The sequence below is a fragment of the Phyllostomus discolor genome, chromosome 7 (assembly GCF_004126475.2).
Source record: "Phyllostomus discolor isolate MPI-MPIP mPhyDis1 chromosome 7, mPhyDis1.pri.v3, whole genome shotgun sequence".
NCBI lineage: Eukaryota > Metazoa > Chordata > Mammalia > Chiroptera > Phyllostomidae > Phyllostomus > Phyllostomus discolor.
The window spans coordinates 33,111,379-33,135,520 of NC_040909.2; the positions used below are offsets into that span (position 1 = coordinate 33,111,379).

The window sequence follows — 24,142 nt, forward strand, 5'->3', positions numbered from 1 at the left end:
ATTTTCAGAGCTCTCCAAAGCCTTTGTTTCCTTGGTTTAAAAGAAAAGAAAAACAAATGTGCCTTCAAGTGCTTGTAAAGAAAAATTGATCCCACACATACAACACCGTAATTTTTATTCCTACTCTTAGTCTTACTGTATTAACTGCAGTTTCCAGACAATTTGACATCACTGTCCTTTTACACAACTATATTATTGCCTAAGCTTAGAAAAATTTGTAAGTTCAGCTAAATGGTGTTGCCTTTCACATAACAGGACAGATTTTCTCCATAATTAAGAATGAAATCACAGATTACAATATAATTTCAATAACATTTTTCACAAAAATAAATGTCCCACACACAGTGTATCACTCTGTTTTTGAAATAGAAAGCCATTATCAAGTATATTTTTCAATTTAACCTGGTAACCTAACTACATTTAGAGCTGAATAATGTAATAGTATTGTCTAAATAAAATAATACAGAATGGTACAGAATAAAATAGTATTTTAAGTATCAACCTTCTCAATGTGAAGTTTTTATAAATATTTCTGTTCAGTTTGTAAAGATGCCTTCACATTTGTGCTATTTATCTAACAAAAGCCCTCATCAGAAGATTTAAGCAAATGACAGCCTGAATAAGCGTTCTTCATGCACTCTCCATCACACTTTCACTCAGGACAAAAACAACTCCTAGGACAAGCAAGGTAGCAATACCTGAAGGGTGCAGACAAGGCTATGGGTTCTGCAGGGGTTCCTGCATAAATGAGCGCAAAGTTTTCTTCTGAACTAGGCATGAGATTGGTAGATACCGGCAAAAAAAGAAAAAAAATAAAAAGCCTAGAAAAAACTAGTACTTCTTGTCCTTTAGGATAGAAGCCCTGAAGTGTGTGGTCCTAGGTGGGTCTGCTGAAAATTACTGGCCTTAGAGAAAAGTACAGCAAATAACTAGGATAGACTGAGTTGCCTCCTATTCCTAAGGCTGGGAAAACACTACCCAATTAACAAGACTGTTAGTTAGTGTGATACTCACAGGAATGAAGGCCATGACAATGTCCACTATACATGACTTTGTGCTGATGAAGGGATCCTAATAATTTGACTTGACCAACCAAATTGAGGATACTTAAAAAGTCAAAGCAAAATAATCTGCCTGAAAGACTTGGCAACCAAGAAGGGGGAAAAAAGTACCATAAACTGGGTATATAAGAAACAAACGGGAAATTTAAAGAATGGAAAGGACTTCTGGCAATTACAAAAAAAATTTCAGAGGCTCTGGCCAAGATGGAAGCATAGGTACACATGCTTTGGTTCCAAGGCAACCAAAAGGATAACAGCCCATTTAAAGACAAAACCAACCAGGACTGCCAGAAAATCAAATTGTATGAATTCCAACAACCAAGAAGTTAGAGAAGAAACAGTGGATTGAGCACCAGCCTGTGAGCCAAAGAGTTGCCAGTTCGAATCCCAGTCAGGACATATGCCTGGGTTGCAGGCCAGGTCCCCAGTGAAGGGCATGCGAGAGACAGCCATACAATGATGTTTCTCTCCCCCTCTTTCTCCCTCCAATCCCCTCTGTCTAAAAAATAAATAAATAAAATCCTTAAAAAAAAGTCTTTAAAAGAAGAGACATTCATCCAGACTGGCAGAAGGGACAGACGCAGGCAAACCAGGGAAGAGAGGACACATGACAATGCAGCACCTGGCAGACCATTTGGACATGGCGGTGGCTGGCAGGATGCACAGTCCCAACTTCACAGGTGGATAAAAACTGGGAGAAACAACTGGGGAGTGAAGTATACTGTGCAACCCAGAGTTCCAGAGCAGGAAATAAAGCCTCAAACATCCTGGCTGTAAAAACCTGTGAGGGCTGCTGTAGCAGGAGAAACTACCTGTCTAGTAGGAGAGTCTACTGGAGAGGCACAAGGGGTCCTAGAATGTACACAAGCCCATTCACCCAGAAATCAGCACAAGAAGGGCCCAATTTGCTTGTGGGTAGTGGGGGAAGTGACTGAAATAGCGTCAAGAGACAAGCAAGCAGGGCAAGAGACAAGCAAGCAGCATTGTTCCCTCTCTGAGCCCTCCTCAACATATAGTGCCACAATGCAACAATGTGGGTCACCCTGCCCTGGCGAATACCTAAGTCTCCACCCCTTACAACATAACAGGTGCTCTGAGACAAAGAAATATGGCCCAAATGAATGGACAGATCAAAACTCTAGAAGAGAGTTAAGCAACAAAGAGAGAGCCAACCTATCAGATACTGAGTTCAAAACCCTGGTAATCAGGATACTCACATAGAAATGACTGAGTACAGACACAAAATAAAGGAAGAAGTGAAGGAAAGTGAAATAAAGAAAAATATACAGGGAACCAATAGTGAAGGGAAGGAAACCAAGACTCTAGTCAACAATTTGGAACAGGAGGAAGAAATAAACATTCAGCCAGAGCAGAATGAAGAAAGAATTCAAAATAATGAGGAGAGGCTTAGGAATCTGTGGGATGACCATAAACATTATAACATCCAAATCATTGGGATGCCAGAAGGAGAAGAGGAAGAGCAAGAAACTGAAAACTTATTTGAACAAATAATGAAAGACGACTTCCCCAATCTGGCGAAAGAAATAAACTTCCATGAAGTCCAGGAAGCTCAGGAGTCTCAAAGAAATTGGACCCGAGGAAGAACACACCAACATACATCATGATTAAATTACCCAAGATTTAAAGATAAGGAGAGAATCTTAAAAGTAGCAAGAGAAAAGGAAACAGTTACCTAACAAGGAGTTCCCATAAAACTCTCAATTGATTTCTCAAAAGAAGCCTTACAGACAAGAAGGGGCTAGAAGTATTCAATGTCATAAAAGGCAAGGACCTACATCCAAGATTACTCTATCCAGCAAAGCTTTCATTTAGAATGCTTTCATTAGAAAGCTTTCATTTAGAAGGGCAGATAAACTGCTTCCCAGATAAGATAGAGGAGTTAAAGAAGTTCATCATCAACAAGACTTTATTATATGAAATGTTAAAGGTATTTAACAAAAAGAAGATGATCAAACCATGAATTGTAAAATGACAACAAACTCAGAACTATCAACAAGTGAACCTAAAAAAACAAAAACAAAAACAAATGAAGCAAACAACTAGAACAGAAACAGAATCACAAAAATGGAGTTCACATGGAGGGTTATCACTGGGGACACAGAGTGGAGAATGAGGGAGAAGGTACAGGGAATAAGAAATATAAATGTTATGTACAAAATAGATAGGAGGAGGTTAAGAATAGTATCAGCAATGGAAAAGCCGAAGAACTTACATGTAACACCCATGAACATGAACTAAGGGTGGGGGGGATGCTAATGGGATGGCGGTGAAAGGCAAAGGGGAATAAAGGGGAGAAAAAATGGGACAACTGTAATAGCATAATCAATAAAATATACTAAAAAAAACTTTCAAATTTAAATAATCACTGGATGAATGAAAGAATAACCACTATGGAGAAGTGAGCTTAATGTTCTGGAAATGGAGTGGGAGATAAAAAAAACTCTCAACACAAAACAAAACTGCAGAAATGGAATTCATGAGGAAATGGTTTTAGATGCATCTAAAAGATCTAATGTGTAGATGTTTGAGAAGAAGGTAAACTAATCATTTTAAAAAGACAATCTACCTGATCAGTAAAAGATTTAAATCTGCACATAACATGGCTTATCTAGTTACTGCAAGGATGAACTGAGAAATAACACATATAACCATATCCAGGTAAAAATTCACGAATTCTAAGGAAAAAGAGAAAATCTTATAAATTTCAGGACCAATAATTAAAGTCAGATAACATATACAAGCTCTACCTGCACAGAGCATCCAATCTACATTTAATGCTTTGCTCTTAAGATAAGCCAATAGCTACTAATACCAGATATCTGAGGGAGGCCTCTGCATCCATTATCAATTTATTGTGTCTCGGCTCCAAAGTTACCCTTCAGTATCTGCTCTATGATAATGGACTAGACTTTATAAGCATTTCCCCTTTCTAGTAAGCACTATGTTAAGCTTTATTAGCATCAAGCTCTAGAAGGACACTGCAAGAGAAAGGGGCTCCTCTTCCTAGTTTTGGTATGTTAAAGTTTATCTTTCCCTGCTCTTGCTGCATAGTCCATCAGTAGTGAGTATATACAAAAAGTCCCTGAATAATGTCATTTTGTTACAATAGTGATGAGATGCTATAGGAACTTAACACTTGTTATATCATTAGCCTATGGTAAAACTAGTTTCATTATACATCATTTCATTTATAATCACCTACTGATGATGTTAAGTGAGGACTTACTGTATCAGCAAATGCAGTAGTGGTCTGTCTTAGCCTGACACCAAGAGAGTGCAGCCCTTTGGCAACCTTGTGCCCTGGCGGGGACTGGTGATTACTCCAGATGCAGCTCTCCCAACATGGACACTAGCACACTCCCTCTCTCATGGTGGCAGCAGTATCTCATCTTCTATTGTACAACTGTCTACCAGACTCAATGTGACTGTGCCTCGGCGTGCTGTTTCCTGCAGCCCAGCAACTTTGAACCAACTCTGGCTGAGGCAATCCAGTAAACTTCTTTGTCATTCAATAGGCCGCAACATCACCTTATCTAACAAGGTCTGAACCCCAGCCTGGGGAACTAGAACAGCCCTTCCAAATCTCTTTCCTCAAAAAATCTCCTTCAGCCCTAGGATCTCCATTAGAATCACCATTATATTTTTACAGACATTCCTCCATCATAGTTTAGTAATTGTAATATTACAATTAATACTTTAATAATTAATAATAAATTTTAACAATTCAAATTACTGTGTGGTTTCAAACTCCTGATGAAACCCAGATTGGTACATAATTGATCCCAGGAGTGATTCAAGAAGATAAACCTGTTAAAATTAGATTTAGAGACTGCTTTGGTCATGTCCTTGGGATTAGGCACAGGACTTAGTTTCTTGCCAAGGAAATGGGGTGCTGGGGTGCTAGTAATCTATGACATGAACCAGTTTCAGAAAATCAACCATGCTATCACCTGTGGTTAACACTGTATTGAAGCATCAACTTAAGCACATGCCTTGGGAGCTTAAATGGCTACCTCATTTGCCATAATGGCAGTAAAAATGACTGTAAGGACAGTAATGTGAGGTAGGTCCTTCTATCTATACTTGAGCACTTAAGAGAAAAAAATGACGAGCTCAAGTCAGCTTAAGTCACAGAGTAAGAACCAGCGTGCTTGTGTGATTCCCCTAACAAATCTCTTCTTTCTTGTAGGTATGGGTATTGATACTGCTGAAAATCAAGCCAAAAATTTAATTATATAGGTTGCTAGGTTACAACAGGTGAATTCAGTCTCATCAAGTTTCTCATTTGAAAATTAAGACCTTGATTAGGAAAGAATGGGATTCTTAAATGTGGAACAGAGACACCTAGTTGGTTCTGAATGAAACTAATAATTTGTAACCCTTCCTTATTCCCCATAACCTCTGCCAATAATTGGAAACCTAGCATACCAGAGAAAGTAGGTTGCTTTCCAGTGTCTGTGAATACAAGCCTTCCCTGGCCTGAAAATTCTGATACTCTCACATGGGTAGATGGTCATTCTACCCAGTTGATACATGGGTTATAACTAGAATCTGACTAAGAGTGAACCCAAATGGTCCAGGGACTCGCTCTATGGTTATTTCCCTGGTTCCTGACACACATGTAACAAACATACTTGGCAACTCTAAGAAACCCACATTGACTTTGTGACCTATGGGATAAAGGGCATTATGGCAGGAATGTTTAATACCAACATAATAAACTAGAAGTAATACTACATCCTTGGGGAATTGCAGAGTTTAACCAAAGACCTGAAAGAAGCAAAGGTGGTAAAACCTACTACATCCCCATTAAACTCAACTGTGTGTTCAAACTAGAAATTATACGGATCCTGAAGAACTACTGATTATCATAAACTTAATTAAATGGTGACTTCTACACCTGCAGCCCCTGGCACTTCATATGTAGCTAATGCCTCTTTCTCCACTTAACAAGGACCACTCTAAGTAACTTGGTTTTAACTTGAATGAACAAAAGTATACCTTCACAGTACTGCTTCATAACTGTTAATTTTTCTGCTGTCCACCGTAACATAGTTGCCTTGGTTATCTATTATCTGACATTTTCCATGAGGAGTCTGGACACAGCCCAGCTGAATCTTCTACTTCAATAAGGGCTGCAATAAGGCATTTTCTATGCTACATTCTAATTTGGAAGCTCACATAGGAAGAATCAATCCACTTCCAAGCCCAAGTTACTGGAATAATTTACTTCCTTGTGGTTGTTTACAGAATTCAGGTCCCTAACCTCATGCCAATTATTGGCTGTAGACAACTCTCAGGGCCAAGGAATTGTCTACAGTTCCTTTAAACATGGGCTTCCCCAACATGATCACTTACTTTGTCAAGACAACAAGAGAATTCTTAGAGTAAGTCTGCTAGCAAAACAGTGGTTTCTATAACATAACGTATTATGATAACAATGTATTTTGTTTCATTTATTATAACAAAAAATTATAAAACAATCAAAAGAAAAATGGAAACACTCCAAAATATGAAACACTTTATGCATTAAACAATCCTGTATTCATGGATCATCAACAATGGAAATAATTTATCAGTTCACTTTTACAAAATAGCTATGATTTTCATATGAGCCTAGAACAAAATACCAAATACAATCACAATATAAAAATTATGATTATAGGTAACTTTTTCTCTCTTCCTTTAAACATTTTTTCCTAGATTTCTGACAAAAGTTTATAGACCTAAATCAAGAAGTAATAAATGTTTTAAAAATTATATATCCAAAAGGAAATCATTTGTCAACTACTCACTAAGTGCTAAGTATAGTAGTCCCTCCATGGTTTTACATTCAAAGGTTTCAGTTACTTACGGTCCAAAAATATTAAATGAAAAATTTCAGGAATAATTCATTAAGTTTTAAATTGGTGTTCTGAGTAGCATGATGAATTTTATCATCGCCCCATTCTGTCCTGCCTGAAATGTGAATTGTCCAGCATATCCACTTTATATATGCTATCCACCCATCAGTTACTTAGTACCAGCGTCAGTTATGAGAAGGGACATAGAGAGCAAACACTCCAGAGCATACACATGAGTGCAAGCCCATTCACATAACTTTTATTTACAACATATTATTTCTTTCGTATTGTTAGTTATTGCTATAATCTATTACTGTGCCTAATTTATAAGCTAGCTTCAACCACTAATAAAAGATTATTATGGAATTTCTGCACAAAATGTCAGATATTTGTACTTAAAGTTGTCCTAGTTATTTTTTCTCCTTTATTTTACTCTGGGATTGATCCATTCCTTCTGGAACTTATTAGGAGATGAAATAAAAAATTTTACAAGCCAAATAAAAATCCAGAAAAATCCTGCCAGAATTTAGTGATTAAAGAATAATCTAATACTGTCGATAGTGTGGAGCAACAGTGTGAAATGGCTGGCTCCAAATGACCAGGAAGTACTACTATATCAGACCAATCTAAGATATATGAGTGAATATGATGGTATGAATTACTAAGAAAGACAACTATAGTGAAAATACAACTGTCTTGCTGTTAATACCTGAGTTGTTGTCACCGAGTTGGTAACAATTCTTTCAAAGTATTAAATATTTGTCTTTAACCTGTCTTGTTGAGATCAACACACCTAAATTAAAAAATGCTGCCTGATTCATAAATAAAGTCAGGCTATGGATACTATAGGTAAATGATTTCCTATTATATAACCCAGAATAACCTGTCTGGTCCTGTTTATCATATTCTTCTTAGTTAAAATAAAAGATATTAGTAAAAATATTGATTTTAATATGTCAGATCTATTAAAATGAACAGGGAAAAAAAGACTTAAGCACAATCAATTTAATGTCACAAGATGATAAAAAGTTCACAAGGAGAGACTAGCAAGAAACATACCAATACAATGATCTCTTAGTGATGGGTAAAGATTAGAGTTTTAATAGGGAATATTGAGTTTTTAACTTTCTTGAGGACATGTGTTGAGGCAATCCTTTCTGGAGACACTTAGGAGACATTCATATCCTAACCCATTCACACTGTAAACACCACAACATCTATAAACACTAAGATAATGCATGCCAGATCAGTTCTTGTCTTGTTTCAAGTAAGTCAGAACCCGCAAAGGACTAAAACCACTGAAAAAAATACTTACTACAATTTTACATTTTTGTTCTTTATACTGAACAATAAATCCACATTTCTAATGCATGGTTATAGAGCTGCAGGAAAAAACTGAACAATTACATGGAGTGGTACAAATTTAGTCGTCAATGCCATTAACAATCATTTAAAATATCTCAGATCGGCTTTCTTATTTCTTTAAAATCAATTCCAATTTTTTACCACTCTCCTTATCTGTGTTCATGCCCACCAAAATTTTTGACTCTAGATGAAAATATCTTATTCTATACTGAAAATTCTCACCAGGAGGAAACAACTCTTTTGTTTAAAACTCAAGGTTTAAGACCAAAGCCTAGCAAATACTTTGGAATTATATCAAAATATATATATCAAAAAATATATAATTTATTCAGCAATTTTGAAACAACTGTAAATTTGGGTGAGCAAAAGTTCTGCTTTTATACATGATTAAAGTTACTGTACAGAGTAAGAAACTGCATAAGCACACTCAATCCAAATTTACTGATGTGAACCAAGGAACAAATTTCAAGGAATCTCATTTATATATCAACATATCTTTATTCATGAGGTTCCCTGTATTCCAATTCTTACTGAAGGTATAAACAAGGTATTTTGACCACAAGCATTAAAGTAAGTTAGGTCCCCTCTTTCAATAAAACTAGTAAAAAGCACAGTATTTTGTATCTTCGAACATCTATAAACAATACAAATACACCTAAGAAGTAGATAAATAAAGGCCCTTTTTTCCTGAATGAATGAAAATAAAACCATTATATATAACCCTTTGGGGGGGGGGGGTTAAAATGTGCAGCATCAGTTAAGGAGGGTAACACTGGCCAACAAAGTTTTGGGGCCACTCCACTCATGGGCTCATGGGCTCATATCTGGCCTCCTTCCACCTGGCTGGGAGAGAGGAGGGAGTCCTTGGTTTCCCCACGTTTGCAAGGTACAGCTATAAGGCATGGAGAGCGTGCTGCCAGCACCTCGTATTACCCGCCCCTATTCCCCGTGTATCACCCAAGAGGCATTTACAGCAGGATATTTATATATATAAATCTTTTTCATATATATTTAACTATCCTCACAAATCTAGCAACAGTCATATATTTACTTAGTAGATCTCCTCTAGGCCATCTATATAAAATGTGGTATATCCGTGAATGATGCCTTTTGGAAATTATTTAGGAGCTATCATGAAGGGAATTAGTAATATCTAAAACATCCAAGTTAATTTAAAGCCACAAGCTTAACATCAGCAAGTACACAAAAAGTAGCAAAAGCAAAGTGTTTACTAAAGCTAAACACGAAAAACAATAGGTACCTTTGGAAATAACAAATAGAGGCTGTAGAAAATTCTATCAGGGTATCTAACTTTCTTTAGTACTTTAAATTATAAATAACTTACAGGCAACTCATGCTTTTATCCTAGCACTAATCAGTGGCTTTTATAGTTATTTTTCTGGAGAAAAATGGATTATTAAATAGATTATTTTATTAAATAAAATAAAAATATGTGCTGCATAATTGCCTTGTAATTATCTAAAAGTATAGTATGGCAAATTTGTGTTTTCCCTTCCTCAGTATGTACTAATGTAGAGAAGGAGGTACCTAGTTGTGGATTACATTATCTAGCTCATCTTAGTATACGATAACTTCCCATCAATAGAATGTAAACAGAGAGATCAAAAGCTTCTATGAAGTAGGTAGTGTTCTCCATTCCTCCCTTTCCATCCACTAAATGCAAACAAGGCTAAGGCTCTAGGGGAAATAAGGAGCCAGAAAATGGAAAAGCATGGATACCTGAATATCACATGAAAGAAAGATGCCTACCACTAATTCTGGTACTGGACAGTTACCTAACTGCAAAATTAATGTCTATCATAACAAGCTACAAATATCTGAACATTATTTTTTACAGCATGTAGTACTACTTTATACAGTTGCTAGAGTTGTTGAGGACAGATTAAAATATCCACAAAGTTAATATCAGAGAGACATTCTAATTATGTAAAAAACCAAGCGCTCACTCTTAGGTAACTATTAACCTATCAATTAAGGATTATCAAATAGCTATGAAATAAAATAAAATTAGCTGTTTATATCTTATTCACACACATACAAATACCTGGGAGAAATGCAGTTTATGTTCAGAACGTTCTTACTCTTATTCTCAAATAATGTTAAGAGTTTTAAGGTACTAAACTAATTATGAAACATCCTAGACCAAGTGACTGTTTAAGACATGTGATAGAGGAGTTTATGCAATGAAGAAGTTCAAAGGTAATCCAGCGGAATCTTAAAAGGAATCAAGAATGATTTTTATGAAAACATAATCATATGTGGGAAAAAACCATGGCCTAGAAAATCTGAACATTTCTGAAGATGAAATTAAAATACCTTGATTGATATAATTATTTCATTTATCCAGTATTTGTGAAATTCCATTTATTTTCATTTGTCTCTTACAACCTCCCCAGGTTCAAAATAGGAAGTTGGTTTGTTTTGTTTGTTTATTTGAGGGTGGGGGGATACTGGTATAACTTGACACAAGTTCAAACTCTATCTTTTCCTTTATGTCTTCATCATATTTTATTAAATCTCAATAAATTTATTATAGTAAAAAAGTGTCAAAAATTATGAAAGACAAAATATATATGTTGTTACATAATAAAACATTATTAAGTTAATACCTGCTGCAATAAAGGTGAGCTGAAGAACAAATGTATGTTTCTGGACAGTCTCCTCTCAAAAAAGAAATGTGTTTAGGAAAGTAAAATAATATGCTGCTTTAAGAGAGAAGCATTTAGTGTTGGTGGTATAAGAGAAAGTAATATGGCCATTATGGAAGACCAAATAAAGCCAAATTATCTTCTCATTAAGAAGACCCACGATAAAATAGTAGATAATTTAAGATGAAGAAGCTAATCTTTCCTTTGTAATGAGACAGAGTCAATCAAATAATTTAAATTCAAGAAAGAAAAACACTCTTCTTCACTTAAATTCACTGAAGCCTTCAAAAGGTATTCTATCACTTTTAAATGATCCTGGGATGTCATCTTAACCTTTTATTTTGAACATAATCAAAAAGTCATTCATTGTAGACCTCTTGTATCTGCCTTTACTCTAAAAAGTGAGATTTCATCCCTGAACCAGGAAGGGATATGAAAAACAGTTCTTCACGAAAGGCTGCAACATGGAGCCAGAAAGAGAGGAAGCCTTAGGATCAGAACTTGTTAGGATGGAGAGGGAGAAAAGGTGGGGAGGTAGAAGTAACTGTCTTGGGCCAAGAATCAAATTTCACCCAGAAGTGGTTCTAACTCCTATCCTCTTACCTTCCCCACTACAAACCTATGATAGTAGTATATTCAATTACCCTAGTCCTTAGGATTCTTACCTTCTTATACTTCCCCAACTTCCTCCTGATGGTAATCAACAGGATTGCAATGCCAGCAACAATGGCCATCAGGACCACCACAATGACAACACTGGAGCTACTTGTCAAATGTTTCAAGGAGGAGCAAGGATGGACTTCTTATTCATGTAGACATTATCAGCATGGGACCTTCACTGAAGTACACATCAAGACTGCTATAGTAATTTGTACCTAACCCTCTTCTAAAAATAGGCAGAGCCTACAATATCCATCTCACAGAAGGTCTTTTGAGAGGTGTTCTGCTGCTGCTTCATATAGATGGTGGGCTGCTTGTAGTGGACAACCAGCAAGTACTTGGCATATAGCCTGTAGCAATCACAAAAGAGCCACGGCTGTTCAGCTTCCTAGTCTGAGTTTAAAAGCACAGTTTTCCTGGCAATGATGCTTTGTCAACAAGTATTGTGTTGTAAGTTCAGGTTCTCCTTTTCTTTTTTTTTTTTTTATCCTCACATGAAGACATGTTTATTGATTTTTAGAGAGAAAGGAAGGGAGGGAGAGAAACATTGATGTGAGAGATTAACATCCATCAGTTGCCTCTCATATGCACCCCCACCAAGGACATAACCTGCAACTGAGGCTTGTGCCCTGGCTGGAAATCTAACCCGCCTGCCTTTCAGTTTACAGGATGACGCTCCAACCAAAACTAAGCCATACTGGCAGGGTCAGATTTTCCTTTTCCACATCATGGATGCCCATCAGGTTCACCTACCAACACAATAACATCTGGTTGCAATGGTGAGCCTTCAAACACCATTTCTGTCACATTTAGGCTATACAGGCAATTGGTGTCAACAAAGGCATGCTTGGTAGGCTTCATCAGGTCTGGCCACACGATAGCCACTCGTGCATGCTTTTATCTGCAGGAGCTAAGAGGTTTGGAATGAAGCAGTTCACCTCAAGAGCCCACTGCCTAGCACCAAGAGCATACTACTCACCTTTCCTATCCCTCCACCCCTAAAACATTGACTTATTCCTGGGACATGTGGCTGGCTGTCACCATTAGCAGGAACATTAGGCCCAGATTACCCACCTGAGTCAAGACAGAGAAATGAGAACTGGACAAGACATAAAGATATTCACAGGGCTAGGAACAGGACTCAATGTCTGCTTCCTGGGTGACAAGCTACAATTATGTTATCTTAACAGCTACTTTCTTTTTAAAAGAAAAATTCAATTGTAAAAACATCAAAATATATAGCTGCTGAAGTTACGATTATGTATAGTTTAATAATTACTAAAGATTAACTGTTTCAATTATTTGACAATCTACCTACCATCATGGAAACACCATTTATCTGTGATCTTTTACTCATTAGAAAAATAAACTCTACCTTAAACAATTTTTATTTTCAGTTTTCTACTTTTACCTTCAGCTGAATTTTATGTAAATGTTGTTTTATGTTAAATTACTGTTGGTGGGATTTGCACATTGGTATAGCCACTATGGTAAACTGTATAAAGCCTTCTCAAAAACTAAAAGCAGAACTAACACATGACCCGGCCATTACACTTCTGGGTATCTATACAAAGAAAACAAAAAGACTAATTCAAACAGATATATTCACCTCTACGTTCACTGCAGCATTATTTACAATAGCCTAGATATGAATGCAATCTAAACTCATCAACAAAGGGATAAAACAAGATGTGTGTGTGTGTGTGTGTGTGTGTGTGTGTGTGTAATGGAATATTACTCAATCATTAAAAAGAATGAAATATTGCCATTTGTGACAACATGAATGAACCCAGAGGGTATGATGCTAAGTGAAATAAATCAGATACAGAAACACAGTATCACATAATTTCATGTAGATGTAAAATCTAAAAAAACAAAACCTATAAATGCAACAGAATAGAAACAGATTCATTGAGAATAAAGTGATGGTTGCCAGAGGGAAAGGGCAAAAAAGTCAAGTGGACTAAGAGGTAAAAATTTCCAGTTATAAGATCAGTAAGTCATGGTGATGTAATGTACAACATAGAGAATACAGTCAGTATCATAACTACCTAGCAGTGTCAGATTTGTGACAGTCACTTCATCAGATATATAAATGCTGTACACCTGAAACTAACGGCGTACATTATGCTTTATAGCTGAAACTAGTATAATACAGCATATTAACTACATTTTAATTTTCAAAATTTAATTATGTTTCTAAAAATCAGAACATATGTTTTAATATTTTATTATGTGACTTTAAATCCTTTATCCAATATCTTACACCATAGTGGTCAGAGCTATAAAAACACAGTTCTTATATTTCACTTACATATTAAGTTTATTCAATATATGAATAGAATTTGCTTAGTTCTATGAGGTTTTACTCATTTTCATTAGAGTATTTCATTCTTTCAATATTTTCTGGCCACCTTTGTAATAAGTTTCATTTCAGTCAATAGCACAGTTATTCACCACTTAATTACAAGGGTATGTTCTAAAGATCCCTCTTTAGGTATTTCATTGTTGTGCAAACATCATATAGTTCACTTAAACAAACATAGATTATATATATTGTAATTTTATGTGCTATACTTTTAATCATTGGCAGTGCAGGTTTGTTTACACCAGCATCACCACTAATACCTGAGTAATGCACCGCATTGTGATGTTACAACAGCTACAATATCACTAGGCAACAGGAATTTTTTAGCCCATTGTAATCTTATGGGACCACTGTCATAAATGCTGTCTATCACTGACCAAAAACATCATTATGCAGTGTGTGAATGAATACGTGTTTTCTCTCTAATGTCTCATTAGCATTTCTTATATTACATTCACTTCTTAGGCATTCTTAAGCCATTTTAATACTTCTTGAAACTTTTAAACTTTTCAGTGAACACTCAGAAATGAATATAAACACTTCACTCCACTAATAGCTCAGAAATGCATACAATTCTCATACTCTCACTATGTAACTGTCAGTTCAAATACAAGTTAACAGATGAGATTTTAGTAAGGTCACAGGTGCTTTTTCACTTTCCTTGGTGTAGTCAGGGCTAAATCTTGGGTAAGGGTTTCTATGCATTTGAGAGATATGGCATAAAATGCACTTGTTAGCTGGGGACTAGATCAATGTCTTATAAAAGTCCATAGTTTTACATCAACACAAAGCTTCCCCCCTACAGAGAGAAAAAGATTGATCACAGACTCTCTTAAGACACCTATGTTTTACTACCTGCATTTTCAGAATTATATTTTAGATAAAGGCCATGTGAAGCCAAGAGCTGAATTAAAATCCAGTTCAAGAAGTCATTTTCTCTGCTGCCTTGCTTTACCTTTAAATACAATATTGATGTCAAAACTTATTTAGAATAATTGGTTATGAAGTATTATTTTAACAATAAATGCACATGTACTTACCCCTCTTAAATGTGGTTTTAGATTACATTTGGCTGCAGAGTTTTACACATCAGTCACCTGGGAGTGCCTGGTTTTTCACCACTAGATTCCCTAACTCATTTTAAGATGCTTAATGTTTCTTTCTGATTGGTCTCTCTCCATTTAAGAATGTCGAAATGGGTAACATATTTGCCAGTGGAAGGAGATATTATTTGTCATCAGTTCTGAACCTGAGCTATTATTTTTTTAAAGAACATTTGAATATATATGGTATGAGTGGAGCACAGTTTGTTTAACCATTAGCCTGTTGACAGATAGCTGGATTAATTTATTGACTATTATGAATAAAACTGTTATTAACATTTGTGTTAAAAAAAGACATCTATGCTTTTTCCATTCATACTTAAATGAACAAAATCAGTTTTATCTTCACAGTCACCTGTCAAAAGCAAACAGAAGATCAAACTGTGTCATTAAGTATACTTAATTTATAGGCTAACTCCAATTCCTTATCCACCTAAGTTATTATCATTGCACTAAGACCAAAGGAGTTTTCTTAGCATTAATCAAGTTTGTACTGGTATATTAACAAACAGTTTATAATGATATATTAACAGACTATATGACTAGCAAGAAGGATTTCTGTTCCCTTTTATTACCTGAACAAGACTACAAGGCAATGATCAGGCAAGTTTAGTTTACATGGTATCTCTTGCAACCTAACCCCTAACAATCATCTCTTAATGAATTTTTGTTGAATGAAGTTATAGTCTAGCTTTTTAAGTTGACATCTGGGATACAAAATGCTAATAGGAACTACAGAAATTCAGTTAAATGCTTACTAACTCATAACTACTAAAACAACAGGTAGAAATCATCTTAGATACCTTCCTCTGTCTCATCTTTCAGATTCACTTCATAACTTTAATATCTATAGAATCTATCACTTTCTTTTCATCCTCACCGACACTCTTTAAATTCAAACTTTTATTACTTCCTAATTAGATGAGCAAAAAAAAGAAGCCTCCCAATTGGTCTCTCTGATTATAGCCATATATACCCACAAATTGTCATCTAAATTGTTTTCAGAACAGTATTTCTAAAAATGCTAATATGCTCGTCATTTTCTTTCTAAAATAACAATTTTACAAAAATAAACTCTCTTTTAGTTCTATCTTTACCAGAGCATCTATGGTCGGCATATAGATTTCAACTTTGCATGTCCTGTTTCTACTGTAAGAAATGGCCTCTGCAGCTGCCTATCTAACTCTACCTATCTCTCAAGTCTCAGTTCAAGTTTTTATCTATACAGACAAGTCTTCCATGACCCTATATTCTAGACAGAACTAAGTGAAATCAGTGTTTTCAACCTACCCTGTATATCTCTTACTAAAAAATTCTATAACATGTTTCCCATGACACTGTATTACATGAAGGTATAACTGTGGTATCAATTCTGCACATTTAGAAACTACCTAGCACAGAATCTGGTTATATGAGGTGCATGATAAATATCTATTAAGCTAGTGAAACTGACTCTTTATAATTCTGATATGAAGAAAAGTCACTTCAGAAACACCCGTTTATTTTTATTTCAAATAAATAAGATGAACAAGAAGCTTTCGATCATGCAGTTTCAACAACACAATATTTTAACAGCCATAGTTCTTTCTTTTTCCTTCTTGTTCAGTTACAGCTGTAAAACTCCACACATAAACACTTGTCTAGTCCCATTCTTTCTATCTTCTAAGTAATGAATACAAAAAGCTAGGTGTTCAATAATTTTATGTATGTGTTTATACTCTATGTAAGTAGTACAATGTTTTATATATCATTCTGTAGCTTCTATTTATACCTTAAAATGCATTTCTGACATTTATCCATAATGGTACCTAGATTCTACTTCACTAATTTTAAATGCTGTACAGAATTTAAGTGTTGGAATATATTTACACTGTACTTATCAACTGTTCTGTTCATAGTGATTGTCCTGTTTATATTTATATGTATTTAGTACTTTAATTTTTTTGCTATTATAAAGAATAAAAATTTCTATGTGAGCCTCTTTTATAAACATACACAAAATTTCCTTGAGAGGTAACATCTAGAAATTAAATTGTGTTTCTTCAAAATATTCTCAGGTAAAAGAAAAAAGTGGTTTCCCCAGTATAGGTAGTCATTAAATATTTACTGAATGAATAAAAAATGGATAGGTCATTCAGCTTTTCATGATGCTGTCCAATTTTCTTCCAAAGGGGTCATACAGATTTGTACTTCTGCTAGTTGCTACTATGTTGTCTGACTGATTCTTAGTACTTTCCAGCCATTATGTTATTTAATATGATAAGTATGAAATAGTATTTTATTCTGTTCCACCAAAAATCTTTTTCATTTTTCTTTAGTACTTTCTTATTGGGTTCTTGTTCCTAATACCTGTTCTAAGTAGTTATTATTACTATACAGAAGGCTCTTTCTAATGTTAATTTTCTCTCTAGGAATTCTGAACACTCCCATCAGTTCCTTTTTTAAAAATGTATTTCATTGATTATGCTATTACAGTCATCCCATTTTTTATCCCTTCATTTCCCTCTACCCTGTCCCTTCCCACCATCATTCCCCCACCTTAGTTCATGTCCATGGGTTGTACATATAAGTTCTTTGGCTTCTCCATTTCCCATGCTATTCATAACTTCTGCCTGTCTATTTAGTACCAACCATTTATGCTTCTTATCCCCTATACCTTTACCCCTGTGCTCCCCCCTCCAACTCCCACCACAGAACTCAATTTCTGTGATTCTGTTTCTGTTCTAGTTGTTCACTTAGTTTAAATTTTTGTTGTTGCTTTTTTAGGTTCGGTTATTGATAGTTTTGAACTTTTTTTGATCATCATCTTTTTCTTAAGTCCCTGTAACATTTTATATAATAAAGGCTTGGTGATGATGAACTCCTTTAACTTGACCTTATCTGGAAAGCACTTTATCTGCCCTTCCATTCTGAATGATAGCTTTGCTGGATAAAGTAATCTTGGATGTAGGTCCTTGCCTTTCATGACTTTGAATACTTCTTTATAGCCCCTTCTTGCCTGCAAGGTTTCTTTGGAGAAATCAGCTGAGAGTCCTATGGGAACTCCTTCTTAAGTAACTGTCTCCTTTTCTCTTGCTGCTTTCAGGATTCTCTCTTTATCTTTAATCTTGGGTAACGTTATAGTCATGTGCCTTGGTGTATGCTTCCTTGGGTCCAACTTCTTTGGGGCCTTCTGAACTGCGTGGACTTCCTGGAAGTCTATTTCCTTTGCCAGATTAGGGAACATCTCCTTCATTATTTGTTCAAACAAGTTTCCAATTTCTTGGTCTTCCACTTCTCCTTCCAGCACCCCTATGATTTGGATGTTAGAACAATTAAAGTTGTCCCAGAGGTTCCTAAGCCTCTCCTCATTTTTTTGAATTCTTGTTTTTCATTCTGTTCTGGATGAATGTTTATTTCTTCTTTTGTTCCAAATTGTTGATTTGAGTCCCAGTTTCCTTCCCATCACTATTGGTTCTCTGTGCACTTTTCTTTATTTCACTTTTCGTAGCCTTACTTTTTCCTCTATTTTGTGACCATACTCAACATTTCAGCATTCTGATTAGCAGTGTTTGGAACTGTGCATCTATCTCTTCATCGCTGAGTTGTACTTTTTCTGGAGCTTTGACCTGTTCTTTCATTTGGGCCATATTTTTTCTCCTCAGCGCACCTGTTACATAGTTAAGGGGTGTAGCCTTAGGTATTCTCCAGGACGGTGCAACCCACATTGCTGCGTTGTGGCGCTACACGTGGGGGAGGGTTCCGAGAGGGAACAATGCCTCTTGCTGGGCTCTCTGCCAGCTTTCAGTCACTTCCTCCACTACTCATAAGCAAAATGGTCCCTTCTGGTGCTGATTTCCAGGTGGGTAGTTTTGTGTACATTCTAGTACACTGTGGGTCTCTCCAACAAACTGTCCTGTGAGACTGGGAGTTTTTCCCTCTGCCTCAACTCCCAGGTATTTTCAGTCAGAGGTTCTGCAGCTTTATTTTCCCATGCTGGAACCCTGGGTTGCGTAATTTGTCTTGCTCTCCAGTTGATCCTCCCAGTTTATTCACATGCAAATGTGGGATTGCCTGGTCCAGCAGCCACCAGATGTGAAGGCAATATGGCTATGACATCTGTCACCCCATTGATTGCCAGGGTTGATTCCGCTGATCTAGCTGGCTAGGCAGGTGCCCTCTTCCTCCCTCATGGACCCATGTGCATTCCTCGTGCAGCTGCACACCTGGTAGAAAAGGACGACCTTCCCAAGTAGAGTAGAAGATTGATCTTTCATCAAGGGTATATGAGTAGCTACACTCCCCTGATAGAACCCCCAAAGAAACTTTCAAAGTCCATTTCATTAGTTCTAATAGCTTACGGTCTATCTCTAAACTTCTGAAATGGATAATTTTTTATCACCTTTTATAAATGTCAGAATTTTTATATTCTATTTTCTTTTATAATGAGTACTGAATAGTAGTCAAACTCTACTGCTTGGTCCTGGGAATAGGTTAAAATGTCTCTGTTAAAAATGATATGGTGTAAGCTATAGCTTTTTGGGAGATAACAATTACCAAGATAAGGAACTTCCTTCTTGTTCTAAATTCACCAAGAGTTATTGTTCATCATGAATATCACCTACATTTTAGCTAATAAATTTTCTAAGCATTCTGTATCAATTCAGGTAAGGATAGGTGCCCCCGCCCCCCCCCCCCCCAAACATGATTATTTGGTTTAGGACAGTCAAAGATTTCCTAATATTAAACCATCCTTGAAATCTTGAAATAACACCTCCAGGCCATGATAATACATTGAACTCAAATGATTAATATTTTTATTTAGTTGCCCTTTTCTACCATTTCTTTTTCTATTTAATTTCCATTTCTAGTTTTATTCCTCTCTTCGTAATTACTTTAAGTTTGCTTTATTTTTTTTTCAGTTTCTACTGCTTTTGCTAATAAGTAATACATTTAAGACTGCATATTTATCCAAGCAGTGCTTTAGCTGGCCCCAGTATTTTCATTAACATTCACATTTCAACTATGCATATATCTTATTTATCACATGTATTATTTAAAAGTTCCTTTCCATACTTGTAAATATAATGTTATTTAGAAGGGGAATTTATTTTGCATATTTCAACATCACTTGCATTGTAGTAGAAGTCATTCTTTGATAAAATATTTCAAGATTTCTTTTAATCCTCAATATTCTGTAGTTATAATATACTATTAATATTTATATAATTATTTTCACTTATCTTGTCCACTTCTAAGAACAAACCCTTGGATCTGAAAAAATGTGTTTGAAAATGAATCAAATTATCTCTTTAAAAACTATGTTTTGGAACATATCCTGTTCCCACTGACTACTTCTCCTGGCATATTATGGGACCCTTCAGTCCATACCAAAGCCCCTCAATTGCTCTTTCATATTTACTTCTTTATTTCTCTGGGATACATTCTAATGAATGCCAAATTTTGAATTTTCCCTTTGATGGCATCTAATGTTCTTTTTCCCTCAGTAAAACTAATTTACTAAGTTTATCCTCCTTTTTTAAATCTCTTTAGCATCTTAAGTATACTTATTTATTTTAACTATTCTTCCAAGTTTTTATGACTACCTCTGCTCATCCTTGTCACTCCAATGCAAAACTAGAGCATACAATATGGGCTCAGTGCTTCCTGTTCTAATATTAAGGATTTTTAAAGACCCAGTCACACACAAAATAAGCAGACATTTCAATTCAGACCCTGTTTACAAGGACTATACCTATGCCTGTCTTCTCCCTTCCCTCAGCCTTTGATATCCCATAAGTTTTGATATAAACAATTATCTAACCTAGGAACCTCTTAAGTATTAAAGGAATCTCTATTAATAACTACATTGATAATATGCATACATTAGGAGTATCATGAGTAATCTGAGACATATGATCACCCTCAACATAAGCCTTAGCCTATGCAGTTAGCAGCAACTTTCTTTAATTTCCTTTGCAAACCCTTGGCTACAAGTAACTGCTTCTCTATCCTAATCCTGTTCATCACTTAATAGTTTTTCTTATACCAAAACCACAGAAAATTTTCATTTCTAAACTCATTAATGTTTGTATTATCTTTTTAATGTTTTATCTATTATTACTTTACATTTGAAATAAGGAGGTAGTAAACACTTTCCTTTATTAGTTTTTAAAACACACATTCCTGTTGTTCAAAAACACTTTCAGGAATTTATGTTACAAAAACATTCCCACGTGTACATTTCAGATGAACATAAAAGAATATTCAGCCCTGGCTGGTGTAGCTCAGTGGACTGAGCACAGGCTGTGAACCAAAGTGTTGCAGGTTCAATTCCCAGTCAGGGTACATGCCTGGGTTGCAAGCCATGACCCGCAGCAACCGCACATTGATGTTTCTCTCTCTTTCTCCCTCCCTCCCCTCTCTAAAAAATAAATAAATAAAATCTTAAAAAAAAAACTGCAATAGGCTAAAAGCTAAACCTTTAAAAAAAAAGGAATATTTAAAGAAGTACTATTTTTAATAAAATACTATTATTCTAAAGTAGTTATCGTACGTGTACTGCATTTTGAAGAATAAAGCAGCTCAAATACAAACTGGTAAATAAAGAATGACCCAGTCAGATTAGAGAGTAGTGCAAAAAATATATAAAAATATAAGGTAAATTCATAGGGGAAAAAGGCTAGAGTAGAATGTTGAGTGAAAAAAATTACAGAAATTTATAGATTAATTTGAAGATACTTAGGAAGATAAAATATAAGTAAAAATACAGTGTTTTATTAACATAAAATATATTTCACATTATAATATAATCTATTGTGTTATTTTTATTAGTATACAGTATATAATATATACTATATATAATTATATATAACAAATATAATATAAAAAGAAAACAAAGTAAAAACATGTTCAGGACAGACACATATAGAGAAACGGTGAAAAAAAGTTGAAAACGTGAGTTTAAAGCTCTTTATGAAAAGCACCAGAGGGCTGACTACTAATAATTACCTTTCATAAAATATGGATTCAAAATAATTTAAGCAGAGAGTAATGGTATAAAAGAGCATTAGGGAAAATTGATCTGAATGAAGAATATAGAAAGAACGTAGTACACAAAAAGAAACAGCTTATATTATTCACTCTTTTCTTTCAAATACAGATGAAATTTTGTTCATATTAAATAAAAGCTGGTACTGAGGTTTAACATAATATGCATTAAAACTATATTTACATAAACAAATACCTACTAAAATAAGGTTTTATATGAAAAAATTCTGCATTAAAATACAAATTCCTTCATTTTTCTGTTTGTATTTCCAATGCAATAAAGTAGGTCTTAAAAATAAATTTTTTGTAACTTGTTAATTTTTCTATTAAAGTATAATTGTCATGCTTAATAGCTAAAAGTTACTTAATCTATTTTCTAATTATACTTACATAATTTACAAGTTGCCCATTGCTTTAGATAACTGAGAATTCAGTATTTCTTTTACCATCTAGCATCATCTTGCTACCCTACCTTCTCCCTTCCTTCCCACACCAGTTCCAAAACCTGTGAACACATCAATCTGATATAACAATACATAAAAAGCAGTAAACACTCAACTCTTAAGGAATTCAAAAGGAAATTCAGGTAGAAAATAGAGAAAGTTTGCTAAAAAATAAAAAAGTTGCTTGCCTTTAGTTCTAAAAGTAAATCTGTTTCATAAATTACCTAAATTTCAAATACAAATAAATATACGAGTTGAAAAATAAAATGCAAAGTAAAATATACCCTTTTCACCCATGTAACTGGAAAATCTTAAATATAAAATATCCCATTGCTAGGCACACTTCTGGTGACATATAAACTAATACAATTTTGGGAAGAGTAATATGATATTTATGCATCACACAGTTAAATACCTTTTAATGAAATTTCACCTCTAGTACTTTAAAATGAATAATTGTTATTTACCCTTATAGTAGGAAATCAATACAAATGTGCTCTTACATAAGAGTTGATATTTGTTGAGTGAATGAAGAGAAAGAGTAGAGTAAAAAGGTTATAAAAGATCACATACACACACAATATAACCATGAAACATTAATTATGGTTATTCCTAATTCACTAATTAGGAATGCTTTTTTATACAATTTCTTCTTTTAATGCACACATTACCTATATTAAGACAGGTTCTAAAAAATATATCATTAAAGCAATAATATTCTCCTAAGCAGCTTCTCTTATGATATGTAAGTCATTTTACTCAGCACGATGTACTCTACAGTGTATCTTACTATTAAACAAAATGCCTTTCCCTGACACTCTACAAAACAACCAAAGCAAAACCTTTAAGGATAAACTTCTTGAATACACAATCAACAAGAGTACATAAAACATCAATATATACACTAACAGGTTCCACGTATTGCTTTATAAATGAAAAAAAGAAAGAAAAAAAAAAACACTCAAAATTTACCTGCATTGCACTTTTCCCCAGTTTCACCACTTCAAATAATGTGACAGGCTCCCCTTCGCCATTCTGTTGAGGGTGCCCATTAGCTCTTCCACGGCCTGTTCCTCTAATTCCAGCTTCAATTCTACTTTTCTCTCCTGGAGATTTTCGAGGTTTCTTATTTGTAGACTGAGTAAAAACATGAAAAAAATAAATGTAGGCATACTTTGCTTTAAGCAGAGTATTCTAAAATTATGTTTGATCTTGTGAAAGGTAGGTAGTACTACTGAAGGAAAGACACATAACCCCTGACCAAAGGAAGGCTTACAATTTGCTTTCAGTGATAAAAAGTGCAAACAGTAAAGAAAAGTTAATTAAGTTAATTAAATTAAAATAAAGTTTATTTATGAAAATAAAAATAAAACATTTTAATAATGTCCCTCTCTTGACATGTCTTTCTTCATACCCTCTTCAATACTCTCCTTTCCTCAGAAACTTGTTCGATAAAACTACTTGGAAATACTGCATATCTGACTTCTCCCTCTAGTGAAGTGTTCAATTATTTCTTAGCCAGTCATGCAACAAATATACATTGAACATATTTGGTACCATTCTAGGTACTGGAAATATGG

At 34.9% G+C, this 24,142-nt stretch overlaps 1 protein-coding gene across 2 annotated transcripts in view; it reads right to left on the reverse strand.

The window, feature by feature from the left end:
• The window catches only part of STAG1 (stromal antigen 1), a 381,447-nt gene that overhangs the window by 238,230 nt on the left and 119,075 nt on the right, over positions 1 to 24,142 (reverse strand). For both annotated transcript variants that reach the window (XM_028518410.2, XM_028518412.2), the window contains exon 4: positions 23,535 to 23,699. In XM_028518410.2, coding sequence (XP_028374211.1) covers positions 23,535 to 23,699 — 165 coding nt within the window. The remainder of the gene's footprint in view (positions 1 to 23,534; positions 23,700 to 24,142) is intronic.